At 39.7% G+C, this 12,878-nt stretch overlaps 2 protein-coding genes across 3 annotated transcripts in view; one reads left to right on the forward strand and one right to left on the reverse strand.

Moving 5' to 3' along the window:
* The window catches only part of LOC106949680 (dynein heavy chain 8, axonemal), a 42,356-nt gene extending 40,838 nt beyond the window's left edge, over positions 1–1,518 (reverse strand). The window contains exons 1-3 of the mRNA XM_015036104.1: positions 1,374–1,518; positions 491–606; positions 255–389 (exon numbers count right to left, since the gene is read on the reverse strand). Of these exons, the coding sequence (XP_014891590.1) occupies positions 255–389; positions 491–532 (177 nt within the window). The 5' untranslated portion in view covers positions 533–606; positions 1,374–1,518. The remainder of the gene's footprint in view (positions 1–254; positions 390–490; positions 607–1,373) is intronic.
* A 1,191-nt stretch (positions 1,519–2,709) lies between these two features.
* Positions 2,710–12,878, forward strand: part of uap1 (UDP-N-acetylglucosamine pyrophosphorylase 1) — a 20,196-nt gene continuing 10,027 nt past the window's right edge. The window contains exons 1-7 of one of the 2 annotated variants that reach the window (XM_015036108.1): positions 2,710–2,832; positions 3,608–3,914; positions 5,812–6,016; positions 6,494–6,669; positions 6,778–6,950; positions 10,488–10,681; positions 10,763–10,903. In XM_015036108.1, the coding sequence (XP_014891594.1) occupies positions 3,632–3,914; positions 5,812–6,016; positions 6,494–6,669; positions 6,778–6,950; positions 10,488–10,681; positions 10,763–10,903 (1,172 nt within the window). In that variant the 5' untranslated portion in view covers positions 2,710–2,832; positions 3,608–3,631. The remainder of the gene's footprint in view (positions 2,833–3,607; positions 3,915–5,811; positions 6,017–6,493; positions 6,670–6,777; positions 6,951–10,487; positions 10,682–10,762; positions 10,904–12,878) is intronic. The other variant, XM_015036109.1, reaches the window with a different exon arrangement.

Raw genomic sequence — 12,878 nt, forward strand, 5'->3', positions numbered from 1 at the left:
TAAAGATAATTAACTTGAGATGCTCCATTTTAGTTTAGTGGCATCGCTCCACATGTCAGCATTGATTTGGATTCAGTGTTTTAACACAATTCGACTAGAAGCTTAAAACTAAGGTTATCATTCCAGATTTTCATTAAATTAGAAATTCATACCAGCCCGCAATCACAATCCAGCTACTCCATACAAAGTTTCCCTCCCTTTCATTGACCGATCTGATTGTTTTTCTGAAGGCAAAGCCATAAAGAAAGACTTACGGATGGAGAGTCTAAAACAAATTCCTCTACTGCTGATGGGGTCAAAGATAGCTCATTTGCTATTACTTCGAACATGTATTTGTGTGAAGAGGTGAGCAGCTTTCTCCGCTCCTCTCTCTCCTTCCTATAGGTGGCCTGAACAAGGCAAGAAGTGCAATTAGCAAACTGTTAAGAGATAAGTTAAATCTGCTGTCTGAAATCAAAAGGCCATGGAAAAGAAAAAAAAATAGACTTACTTCATTTCCAAGTTTGCTTGCTTTTGATTTTTGTGCATCCATTATGAAAACGTTTGGAGGCAGGTATAAGGGCTTCCTCGCTGTTTAAAATCTCAGCTCTCCTTCTCCTCCTATGACTAGAACACAGTAGCCATATGTAATTCTGTGTTTTCTATTTCTTTACGAAAAATAGCCACACCAATATCTGGTGACCTCAAACTATGACGTTAAAGCAGAAAGGAAAACGGGCCTTCTGTGAACATGAAATGTTCTTTTAACAATTAGTTAAGAAATGTTGAATTATGTGTTCTTGCAATACATGATGTGACCTGCGCAAATTATACCCTCCCACCCACTGACTGCAGGAGATCCACACCAGACCAAAACCCATCCTTCTTCCCCAATGTCCTGAGACATAGACAGTGGTTGGTATCAACTCCAGCAATAAAATGATTTAAAAAAAAAAATAGCTCACTTAAAATGCTTGGTAATTTTTATACAAATTAACTTGTTAAACTTTTATATATATATATATATATATATATATATATATATATATAACATTTACACCACTAGCAAGATGGTCTCAAACTGGACTTTATGGTATGGGCAACTGGACGTTGATAATGTGAACCGATCAGAGTCAGGATCGGCAATCACCAAAACAACCGTCACTCTATTATTTCGTTACAAAATATCCGCTTAATGCTCTGCAGAATCGCTCTTGAACTGCCACCCTGCGCACTCTGTAATAATTTTTTTAACAAATTGTTAAAAAGTTATTCTTTTTCCTCCTTTCTAGCGGTTGCATTATGTTCAACGGTTAGCCTTGGCATAGCTGTTCGCTTTCAATACGATATAACTACTTATAAGAAAGGAAGAATGACTTTCCCGCTGGTCTTACCGAAACGTGACCTTCTCTTGAAACTGGAGCTTCTCTTGAAGGCATTTCTTTCGTCAATTCTGATGTTTTCTTAAAAAGAAGAAAGAAAAAAAAAGCTTTTGTGTATCCTAGTGAAGTTTTCCACCGCAACCAACCGTTACTGTGACCGTTACTGGTTTCAAACGGTTCATAAATCTCTTGACTGTCACAAGCGTAGCAGTTGGTAAAAATTTTGGAAAAAAAAAAAAAAAAACAACATAATTTATGCAGCCTTATGATATTTGATTTAAATATTTTCCCCGGCCTTATCATGAAAAAAAAAAAGATTTCCAGAACAAGGTGGATTTGTTTCCATTTTAACATATTTGCATGTATACATGTTAAAAATGTGCAATATTTGTGGGTGTTTGCAAGCTAAACTAGATCTGAAGTGATGAATACGTTCAAAATAAAAAATAAAAAAACCCTGTAAAATAATATTGAAAAGTAAAGTAATATAATATTATATTTAAAAAAGTAAAAGTAAGTAAAGTAAAGTAATATAATATTATTGATATAATATAAAGAGAACCTGTATATATTTTTTTTCTCAGTAATTTCCTTATTTGCCACAGGGTGGCGACATTTGACAAGTTCATGCTAATTTATTGGGTCCCTGCAGCTCAATGTACGGTGGCTCACGTATCAATGCAACCTAAATCAGTTGCAGAATCATGGTTAATATGTGGCATAAGCAATAAATATGATTTTTTTAATTATATTTTTACAGTGAAAATATAATAAATATATAATAAAATATAAAATACTCTGAGTTTCACAGTTACAACTAAGCAAGCTCAGCAAAATATTAGGAACAATCAACTTGTAAGATGTAGAATGATTAACATAATGTGTCATTTCATTTTGGAAAAAAAGGCCCAGAATAAAGATTTTTGGTATGTTTGATTAAATAAAAAACATTTATTTCTTTACTTTTTTAAAATATATATATTTTTATTAATGTACAGTACAACACTTGGAACAGAAATGTACTCAGCCCCATACACGTGGACTTCCCCATGGTGGGACAATAAATCATATTTTTTCTATTTTATTCTATTCTATTCTATTCTATTCTATTCTATTCTATTTAAAATAAATAAAACCACGATTTTCAGACAATTTGTGTATTTACTCAGGTTATTTTCTAATGTTACAATTAGTTTGATTTTTAAATAGCCTAATTGAAATGGGACAACAACAACAAAAACAAGAACACTAAAATTTCAGCAGTTTGGTTCACGCATCTTTCAGTCTTCTCACCACTGTTAAATTTACGAGGAGCACTTGAAGGCAACACACTTCACGCTGTTGCCACGTTATACGTGACGTAGCTGGAGGCGTGGATCGGTGGGAGGCGTCATAGCTAAGCGTTGTAAGACAGGAACCACACAGCCGCTGATATTAATGCTCTTAACGTCAACGAAAGTCTGTGAGAGAGGTGAGAGTTTGTTTGTTTTTATTTTTCTTCTGTAATATTTAAACCAAGCTGTTATTTTCGCCTGCAGTCGATGGATTAGCATCTAATATAAATGTGCTCGGCAGCACCCGTGTCCTATCATTCGCATGTCTGTGCTGGTGTTAAAGCAAGTTGATAAATGACGGTTAAGAAATTAGTACAGTGAATGTACATAATAGAGCTTTAAAAAGGCAGTCCTGCTTGTATTTAGTTTCTTTGCTATGTCTCGTACGAGGCATCCTTCCTGTGTGTTTGTAAAGCCTCAACTTGACATTGAGACAGAGCCTCACTCCATGAAACGTCAAGTGTTAAAAGTTTTAGGAGTCAAGTCATATGTATTAGCATTATGATTTCAGTTAACAAATAAAAGATCTAAATCTGCATGGAACATTGCAACATCTCCCCTCCCCGCCCCCCAGCATCATATTTCCATTCGTCTCCAGTAAAGGGAGTATTTCCTTCTCAAAAAAAGCTGCCTATTGTGGGTGTGGGCTCAGACGAACAATGGCAATCATTTAAGTAATTGTTTCACTTGAAAAATTAATTGCTGGATGTTGAGCTGTCGCCAGTTCTGTCAGTTCATCTTATTGTAACTTAGCCTCTATTTTGTTTCCTTCTTAAAACCCCAGTTAGAGTTGGAGTTAAATGGATTTAGATCCCTTCTTGAAATACAATTTACTCCAGTGGTTGCCTGATTGGAAGTCACAATAACAACAACAACTCAAATACATGTTCTTATTGTTTTTTGTTTTGGCAGAGTTCATCCAAATCATTACTGATCATGGACCCAAACACCAGTGGACTTGTGCAGAAGTTGGCTGAGGCGGGCCAGTCTCACCTCCTCCAGTTCTGGAAGGAGCTGAGCACCAAAGAGCAGCAGGAACTTTTCCAGGATCTTCAGGGAATGGACTTCCTGGAGATCAACAAATTCTTCAAGAGCGCCATGGAGACGTCCAGCAGCACCAAACACGAGAAGATGGACGGGCGCATGGAGCCGGTGCCCCGGGAGGTACTCGGGAGTGTGACAAGGGACAGGGAGAGTCTGAAAGACTGGGAGGCCAAAGGTGAGCTCAGTCAGGAGTTTCGTAGGACTACCTTCCTCTTAAGGTGTATCATTGACTCTTTATTGTTCAATAGGCAGTAAGGAAGCAGGAAAAGGTTTTATTACTTTTATTACCGTTTCTTGTCTTTGTTACGATGTAGTAGCAAAATCAAAGATTATTGTCTCCACTTTCTGCTACCAGATAAGAGGCTGAAATCCAGTTTCTTTTAGGTCATTGCCCAATGATTCAGGGAGCCAATTTACTGGTATAACTCTGGGAAGCTTAATGAGATTAAAGCATCACAGGGCAGCCCAGATGAACTGAGATGGACGTGGGTTGGTGCTTTTTCTGATTTCTTACTTGAGAAAAGTTCAGAGAACCCACTTCCAGATTTCACACAAGAAACCGTTCCAGTGCATCTATTTGCCAAAGCCCTCCCCGAGCAGCAGGAAAACCAGCCAGTTACTCACCGTATGCCGTTACAGACTCAACTTTCGCCCCAGTCTTGCTTGTGAGGGGTTTTTCCAAAGTCTGAGTAATTGGGTTCTTAGTGTGACTCTGCGCAATTCCTGCGTTGCCGAGGCGATATGATCACCTAATGAATCACTTGGATTTATTTCTTTTAGTTCCGTGGCCAATAATAACAGGAGATGTGATCGGGCAGAAAACATCTGGTTCTGATTTGAGGCCGACGTCACTGGGTTTGCCTCTCTTGACCCTTATTCATGAAGTCATCTCACCATGTTGTGACCACATTTGTGTGTGCAGGGTGTGGTGTGTGTGTATGTGTTTGTGCAGGACTCATCATATGTTGGGAGAGCAGTCAAAGTCTAGCTGACCCTCCCAATATGTGGTGTAAAACTTTTCCCTTGGCACCAGCCGCTAGAAATATCGTTGACCGTTTTGTCACGTAGCTGGTAGTAGGCTCGAGATAAGCCTGCTGTGTCGGGTCAAATACGCTTTTGTTTCCTTTTTTTCTAAATATATTTGAAAGTTTCTGTGTAGGAGTTCAATGTTCACATCCTGCCTATGACGTCACATCTTCAGAGTTTATTTACAACTGATGGTTAATGGTAAACTATATGGATGTTTAGTTAAATTTATCATGATTTATGTAAGATTTCCCTGCAAAGACAATTCAATTGCTCTGAAGGCATCCAAGAAGATTAGAGAGTTGGAATGGAAGAGATCGTAAATGAAGCAAGGCTGTGCAAGAGTATTTACACCTCTCCACACTTTGTCATATTACAACTACAAGTTTCAATGCATCTTATTAAGATTTAGAGTGATTAACCAAAAGAGTTGTGGACATTTGTGAAGTGGAAATAAAAGGATAAACCACTTAAAAAAAAAAAAAAAAGTTTGGTAATATGCATATGAAGAGTGAGACTAGCATTTGTATTTTTGCCTTCGTTACTGTGACACGCCTTATTAAAATCTAGTGGATCCAGCTGTTTTCAGTATAAATCCTGCTGCTCTTTGAAGGCTTCAGATGTTTATTTGAAAACATTTAAGAACAAACTGCATCATGAAGACCAAGGAAAACAGCAGACGGGTCAGAGGTCAACCTGGGCAAACATTTAAGGCATTTAGGTTCTAAAACAGTTTTCAAAGCTTTTCATGATCTGAAAATGGAAATAATCGCAAAATCTGGTCTAATGGAGGTGTTCCAAGAAAAAAAAAAAATGAACGATATATTTTTATTAACATCGCGATCGTCCGTTATTAGTCCAATTGAGAATATTTGACAACATTTAGACGTCGATGCTTACGGAGATAAGTTTAATATTCCCAGTTGATCTCCATCTAATCTCACTCAGCTTGAGCTTGCAAAGAAGAAGGGTCAAACATTTCAGTCAAGACTCTTTGGCTCTTTTCATGCAAAGACTCAAACTGTTGTGGTCTGGTTCCCCCTCAGGTCTGGACTGCATCGGTCAGAGTAAAGTGGCTGTCTTGCTGCTGGCGGGGGGTCAGGGAACCAGACTTGGGTTCTCTCACCCCAAAGGCATGTACGACGTCGGGCTGCCATCCCACAAAACTCTCTTTCAGATCCAAGCGGAGCGCATTTTGAAGCTGCAGCAGCTGGCGAAGCAAAAGACAACAGTCAATTGCTGTGTTCCCTGGTGAGACTCTGGCTCTAAGACACGTTATTTTCTTTTCTTATCCTAAGATAAATAGACAGACTAAGTCTAGCAAACAGCCACCTGTCCTTTTTGTAAATGAGTCCCAGTTATGTTTGCGTGATGAATAACTGGGTCAGATCACTGTAGGCGCTGAAGGAAACTCGATCAAGGAAGCTGGAATAGGATTATGTCCCTGGACAGCAGATCTAAGGGTAGTTCACTGTCTGAAAAGGGAAAGTGGTAATAGAAAGAGGTTAGTGTTAGGTCTCACTCGTTATTAATTTTAAATTTTTGAAATCTGATATTTGTCATTCGCTTTTGTAAAGGGGAAAAAAAAGCTTCTTGCTTTTTTTTCTAATGTGCAGTGTCTTCAGTTCATGTTCAAAAATCTTGGCTTCTCTCCGCCCTCTTTATTTTTCTCAACGTACCTGCCAGTGTAACCCAAATAACCGAGTCTTATCTTCTTTCTTTCTTCAGGTACATCATGACCAGCGGCAGGACGATGGAATCCACCAAGAACTTCTTCTCAGAGCATAAATACTTTGGTTTAGACAAGGACAATGTAATCTTCTTCCAGCAGGGCATGCTGCCAGCAATGGACTACAATGGGAAGATCATCCTGGAGAGCCAGGGGAAGCTTTCCATGGCTCCTGGTAGGTCCAAATGTTAATTGGTGACTACAAGGTTAATCGATCTGACTGGACGGGCGTTTTTGCTTATGAGCATTTTCTTCAAAGCCATTTTGTGTGGTTGCGTTTCAGATGGAAACGGGGGTCTTTACAGAGCTCTTGGGAACCAGGGAATCCTGGACGACATGCAGCGGAGGGGAGTCGAGTTCATTCATGTGTATTGCGTCGACAACATCCTGGTCAAAGTGGCCGATCCCACCTTCATTGGGTTTTGTGTGCAGAAGGGAGCGGACTGCGGAGCTAAGGTCGGTCAAAGAGTTTCAGAAGTAGAAATATGCAAGGCATGATGTGGGTTTTTATTCATAGACTTTTACAGGGCCCTACATGAATGATTTATAAAACATGAGTCTTAACGCCTGCCTTTTAAAAGTATTGAAATGTACATTATAAACTTTATAGGTTTCACTGCAGTATGTTATAGAGCTGAGTTCATGCTTGTAAAATCTGCAGCCGAACAAAGCCCAATGTCCTCTCACTGGCTAGAGTTTCCTTCACAAATCCCACAGCTAATTATCTGCCTTGTTTTGTAGTTCCATATTATTTTGTCTCGTGTTCATATACCAGTGAAATCATTAAATAACAGAATGCTGAAGAGCTCGTTTGTACACCTCAAACAATGAACAAGCCTTTCTTTGACAAATCAGAAATTACATGTGTTCAACATTGGAGATACAGAAGCAAATATGAAACTTTCTCGTCAGAATTGGTGGATGTGTTGCAGAGACGTTCAGGACTTAAAATATGAATGCTTATGCTCCATTACTTATTTGTGGAGAAAGAAGCATCTCCGTATCGCATGGTTTATTGAAAGCAAACTTACTTCAGCTGACGCAGCAGCGAAGCTGTTTTCTTCCTCCTCTCATAAAGTGTCTTTATCTCGTATTCATGAGACAAGAACGTATCTGACGTACCACACAAGAACTCAAGGATAATTAATGACCTCTCAGTGCTGCTAATAACCTGTGTGTTGGACGTGACGAGAGAGCAAAGTATGTCAGCAGTCGAGTCTGCTCCATTCCGATCCGTCTGTCCAGTTTTTCCAGTCGGTGCCAACAAGGACACATGCTCTTCATATCTTTCCAAGGAACAATGTGTAATTAAAGGTGTGGTGTGCTCGCTGCACCTTCAGTAATTCACCACCGGGTGGAGCAGCTGACCTCGTTTTTCTTCTGAATTTCTTTCAGCTTTTCAGGAAACTTTTTCCTTCTCTCTGTCATTGAGATTACGTGAGGTATATAACTGTTTTTTTTCTGAGTGTTAAAGGAACAGTTATTAAGAGGAATGGCACATCCCAATAAAATAAAACCTTTTTTTATACTGAAAAGCCATAAAAGGAAGACGAGCATTACCAGAGAATCACAAATGGTCTGCTGTGCTAGACAGTGGGTATTTGTGGTTACCCACAAATTGACCTTTTGTTTCAGGCCAACCCCTTCTAAGTGTTTGTTGCTGAAAAGCTCAACTCTAGACCAAAGTGCCTCGTTCTTGTTGAGTTCTGCAACTTCTGCACGTTCACAGTTGTCCTGGAGCACAGTTTGGTGCAGATTTCTTTTTTTATTATTATTTTATCTCACTCTCTATCTGTCCTCAAGTTGCTTGATGTCCAGGATGGATTTTCCAAAAGTTACGGTTTGCGAGATCGTACCACTGCATTCAAAGATCCGTACGAAACCGTAAAATAAATGCAACTTAAATGCAACACCAACACCATATTAAACATAAATAGATAAAATAATCAAAAAAAGTAGGAAGGCGTTTGTCCAGTTTGTCTCTGTGTTGGCCTGTGATGGCCTGGTGACCTGTCCAGGGTGACCCCGCCTCTCGCCCGTTGACAGCTGGACAGAGGCACCGTCACCCCAGTACCACCAGTATTATAAGCGTGTAAGAAAATGGATGGATGGATGAAGTAGAAAGGCATCTATGAGCTGTCACTTTACAGACTTCAAAGGAAAAGAAAAAACTTGAAGGCGATCAATGATGTACGGAGAAACAAACGCTGAACGTAACTTTGAGGTTTTTAGAGACAAGCCGACTTATTGCTATGTGAAGAAATGGACATTGGCGGAGCAGAGGCTTGGGCAATACCACATGATGAATGTAGTTAATAACGATGACATAGAATGGTGACCACATCAAAACTCAATGTCAACATCACTTCCTTTGTTCTGTATCTTATGACTACTTTTGTTTCCACTGTTTCCACATCAGTTTATGCTCGTCATTTATTGTGAAAGGCATCGAGAGTTTGGCTGAGCCATCAGACAGACTCTTTCTAGACTTGGAGTTACGCCTTAGTTGCAATCATCAGGATGATCGGGTAAAATGTTAAAATGCATCTGAAGATGCAGCTGAGCTTCAGATGGTGATCTGCTGAATGTGGTGCAGCAGAGATGGAAGAGCTGCATCAAGCCAGAGTCTCTCCCATCGTAAATTACTGGGAGCCTCTAATGTTTTATGTGGCTTTTCAAACCCCCGGCCCCCGTTCAACAACCCCCTCATCATAACTAGACTCTGTCATTAGCAACCAACTTTAGGGTGAAGGGAGGTCTGTCTTCATTTAGAGCAGATGGAGCTAAAAAAGGTGAACTGCGCTGATTATTTGAGCTAAGTTTAACAAACAGGCCCGCCGCTGTCACTTTCTCAATCTTTTCACACCTATTTTACTGCAAAATCACAAAATCCTACCAGATTTTTTTCTGTATTTTCTAGCACACTTATCTTGGTACACTTTAAATACGACCAAACTAATTTATAAGTAACATTTCAGCGAGATATAAGAGCTTGTTTTAAGTCAGTAATTCTTGAATGTTGACAAAAACAATTAATTCCACTGACAGATTCTCACAACATTGGAAACATGTTTTGGTACAAGTGAAATAATTAGCCAGTGGAGCTGGTTCTTTATATTGAAATTCAGGAATTACTGACTTAAGACAAGCTCTTATATCTTACTGAAACGTTAATTGTAAATTAGTTTGGTTATATTTAAAGTGTACTAAGACATCTACTAGAAACTAGCAAAACTACTTGAAAAGATTTTGTTGTTTGCAGTGCTCAACCACAAGATATTCTATTTTCTGGATGGTTTATTAAGTATTCATACTATTTGAACTCCTTTGTTACAACCACAAACTTCAGTGCATTCTATTGGGATTCAATGGAAAACTGCTTCATCTGCCCCCAAAAGGAAATTAAATGTTGCTGTAACTCATATCTTCAAAGAGTTGACATGAATGGTGATGCTGTGGGCAGGAAGGAAATCTGGTCGCGGTCAGTCTGTCACCATGAGTGAACTAGAAGCATGTAGTGGAGCAGCTCAAAGTAATTCACAATCGTAAAGAGAGAGAGAAATATGAAACGTGTTTTTTTTTTTTCATGCATCCGTTTGCTGCAGATACAAGCACAAGTGTGTTGGCCGATCTTTCTACCAGCTTTACACATCTGGAGCCTGAAAGTTTTATATTTTCTTCGCAAAATAGTTCAGACTCAGTCGGACAGGATGGAGAACATGTGTGAACGTGAAAGTCTTCCCACAGATTCTCAACTGTATGTAGAGGTCTGTGCTTTGACTTGACCATTCTAACACATTTTTTTTTTTTTTTTTGATCCAAACCACCCCAATGCAACTCTGGCTGCAGGTTTGGGGTTGATGTCACGCTGGACGTTGAACCTCCTCCACTCCAGCTTCAAGTCTTCTGCAGCTTCTCGTTGACTCTCCCGTTGACGGGTTGCGTGGATTCCAGGGTTTGTTCGCACATATAAATATCTACCGCCACTTTCAGGTGGTGGAGAAAACCAATCCGACCGAGGCCGTGGGCGTAGTCTGTAAGGTGGACGGGCGTTACCAGGTGGTGGAGTACAGCGAGATCACCCTGGCGACGGCTGAGAAGCGCAGCTCGGACGGCCGCCTGATGTTCAGCGCAGGAAACGTGGCCAACCACTTCTTCAGCTTCTCTTTCCTGCGAGACGTCGTGCAGTAAGATTCCTCCTGTTCGACGCCTTTAACGTGCTCCACCAAGAATGACATCTGAATGCAGAATCTTTTATGTATTACCAGGGAATATGAGCCCCAGCTGCAGCACCACGTTGCCCAGAAGAAGATCCCATTTGTGGACGTTCAGGGTCACATCATCACTCCGGAGAAACCGAACGGGATTAAAATGGAAAAGTTTGTCTTCGACATCTTCCAGTTTGCAAAGTGAGTAGCAGCCGAGTTTCTTCAGATGGTGACTAATGTGTGCTCTAGTTGAGAGGTGGCTATGTCACCTATGGGTCTCCTAAACAAAGTTTTAACTCTCCTCCTGCATGCAGAAACCATCCCCCTCTTTTTTTTTTTCCTTTCCAGTCCCCAACCATATCCCTCACCCTCAACCGTGACATTTCTCCAAAGTCTGATCCAGCAGGCCAAGTCTGCCAAACTCTTTGAAGGAGGAGGATGAAGGTTTACGAGCTGTTTGCTCGTTCCTCCTCTTTCAAAACGTTTCATGACATCAGCTCTGAGTCATCCGACTGCTAATCAAAATGTACATTTAATTACAGTAACGGCAGCGGTGATTGACTGACGGGGAATGAGCAGCAGACAAATGCTCTGCGTTTCAAAATAAAAACAGATGAGGAACGATTGCGTCGCCGCTCTGAGGATGGTTTCGGAGTCGGGCCCGGACTGGCACTCTGACAGTTTTAGTAGAATCCAGATGCGTCGGTTCTCCTCGCTGCCACATTTCTAAAAATGCCTGTTGAATTATGGTTCCTCTCAGATCCTCACAGCATGAAGTGTAGCTACGTCCTGTGTCCTTTTCTGTTGTGTTTTAGTGCAGTGAGCCTATGATGCCCACATGTCTTCATGAAATGATCTGGAAACATTCGAGATTTGGATGTTTATTGCAAGATGTTGTTTGTGAAAGCCTGTCGGTCATAAGTACTGGGTTAAACAGGAAAAACTCAAAACAAATTTTGAAGCGTATGATTGAGGAAATCATGACTTGAGCTTCTAAAACATCCTTTCATGCACATTTTTCACTCTACGTTCTGCTTGTAGCACTTTTTTTGCGCACATCCGCATTTGTTTTTCGGGTCTCGGTCTTTGACGGCAAACAAAACTTTCTGCATCAAACTGACCAAATGCTTTGATGATCCTCACTGTTGCACAATGCTACGGTGCCTCGTAAACGACAATTTTTTATCATTCTGTTACATTACAGCCACAAACGTCAACGTATTTTAGAAATAGAAACATGAAATATGAAATGTTTGACATTTCTAGCATTGGTATTCACCCGCTTTTTTTTTTCTGACACCTCTAAATGAATCCCCCTGTTATTAACTCTTACTTAAAATCATCCATTTTAGGGAAGAGAGTTGGCATGTTTGCTATTTGTGCTCAGTATATATGATCAGAGTTGGTGGGCAGATGAAAGAAAACCTGTTAGAAAAAAATCTTGAGACTGGGGCAGAGATTTATCCTCCAGCAGGACAAGTAAACATCCAGTCAGAGATTCAGTTGGTTGGTTTTAGGAAGAAGGGTTACAAACTCGGCTATTCATGCGTAAGCCAATACAGCAGAGCGACACCCTTTCAAAAACAATGCAGACAAATCAAAAACATCTTGAAATGGAAAATGTTGGGTACAATGCCAAGTATGGCTTTATTATTGGCTTTATTGCCCATGATATTAGCTTTTTATTTACTCTTCTAGTAAACGGGACCACAAACACTCAGTGAGTTTTACTCAAAAGAACATTTGGTGCATTCATTCATTAAAATTGGATAAATATAGCGAGAATTTTGCAAGAGTGACCCAAATCCCCATGCTTGTTGTTGAGTATGGATGAAACATTTTTATACCAAGAAAGTGAAAAACATTTCCCCCCGAAAACATGGGACGTCATATCTATATCTTTCAATAAGGTAAACATGCAAAATGCATGTTTTGTCTTTATATTGCAGATGCCACATTGGCAAAAAATCTGCCAGATTTGTTGTTTCATTTATATTTTCTTGGCTTAATTTATGTTTTAGAAAGTAAAATTGAATCACTTTTTATTTTTATAAATTAAAAACAAAACCCAAATTTTGTTGCCCAAAAGCTCTTTCAATGTTTTTTTTTTTTTTTTTTTTTGGCCTGGGGGAAAAAAACTTACAACTTTGGGCGAAATAAAAAACATTCCCCCTTT

This window comes from Poecilia latipinna, unplaced genomic scaffold, assembly GCF_001443285.1.
Source record: "Poecilia latipinna isolate Pla-1442-1.1 unplaced genomic scaffold, P_latipinna-1.0 Scaffold357, whole genome shotgun sequence".
In the NCBI taxonomy this organism is placed as follows: Eukaryota; Metazoa; Chordata; class Actinopteri; order Cyprinodontiformes; family Poeciliidae; genus Poecilia; species Poecilia latipinna.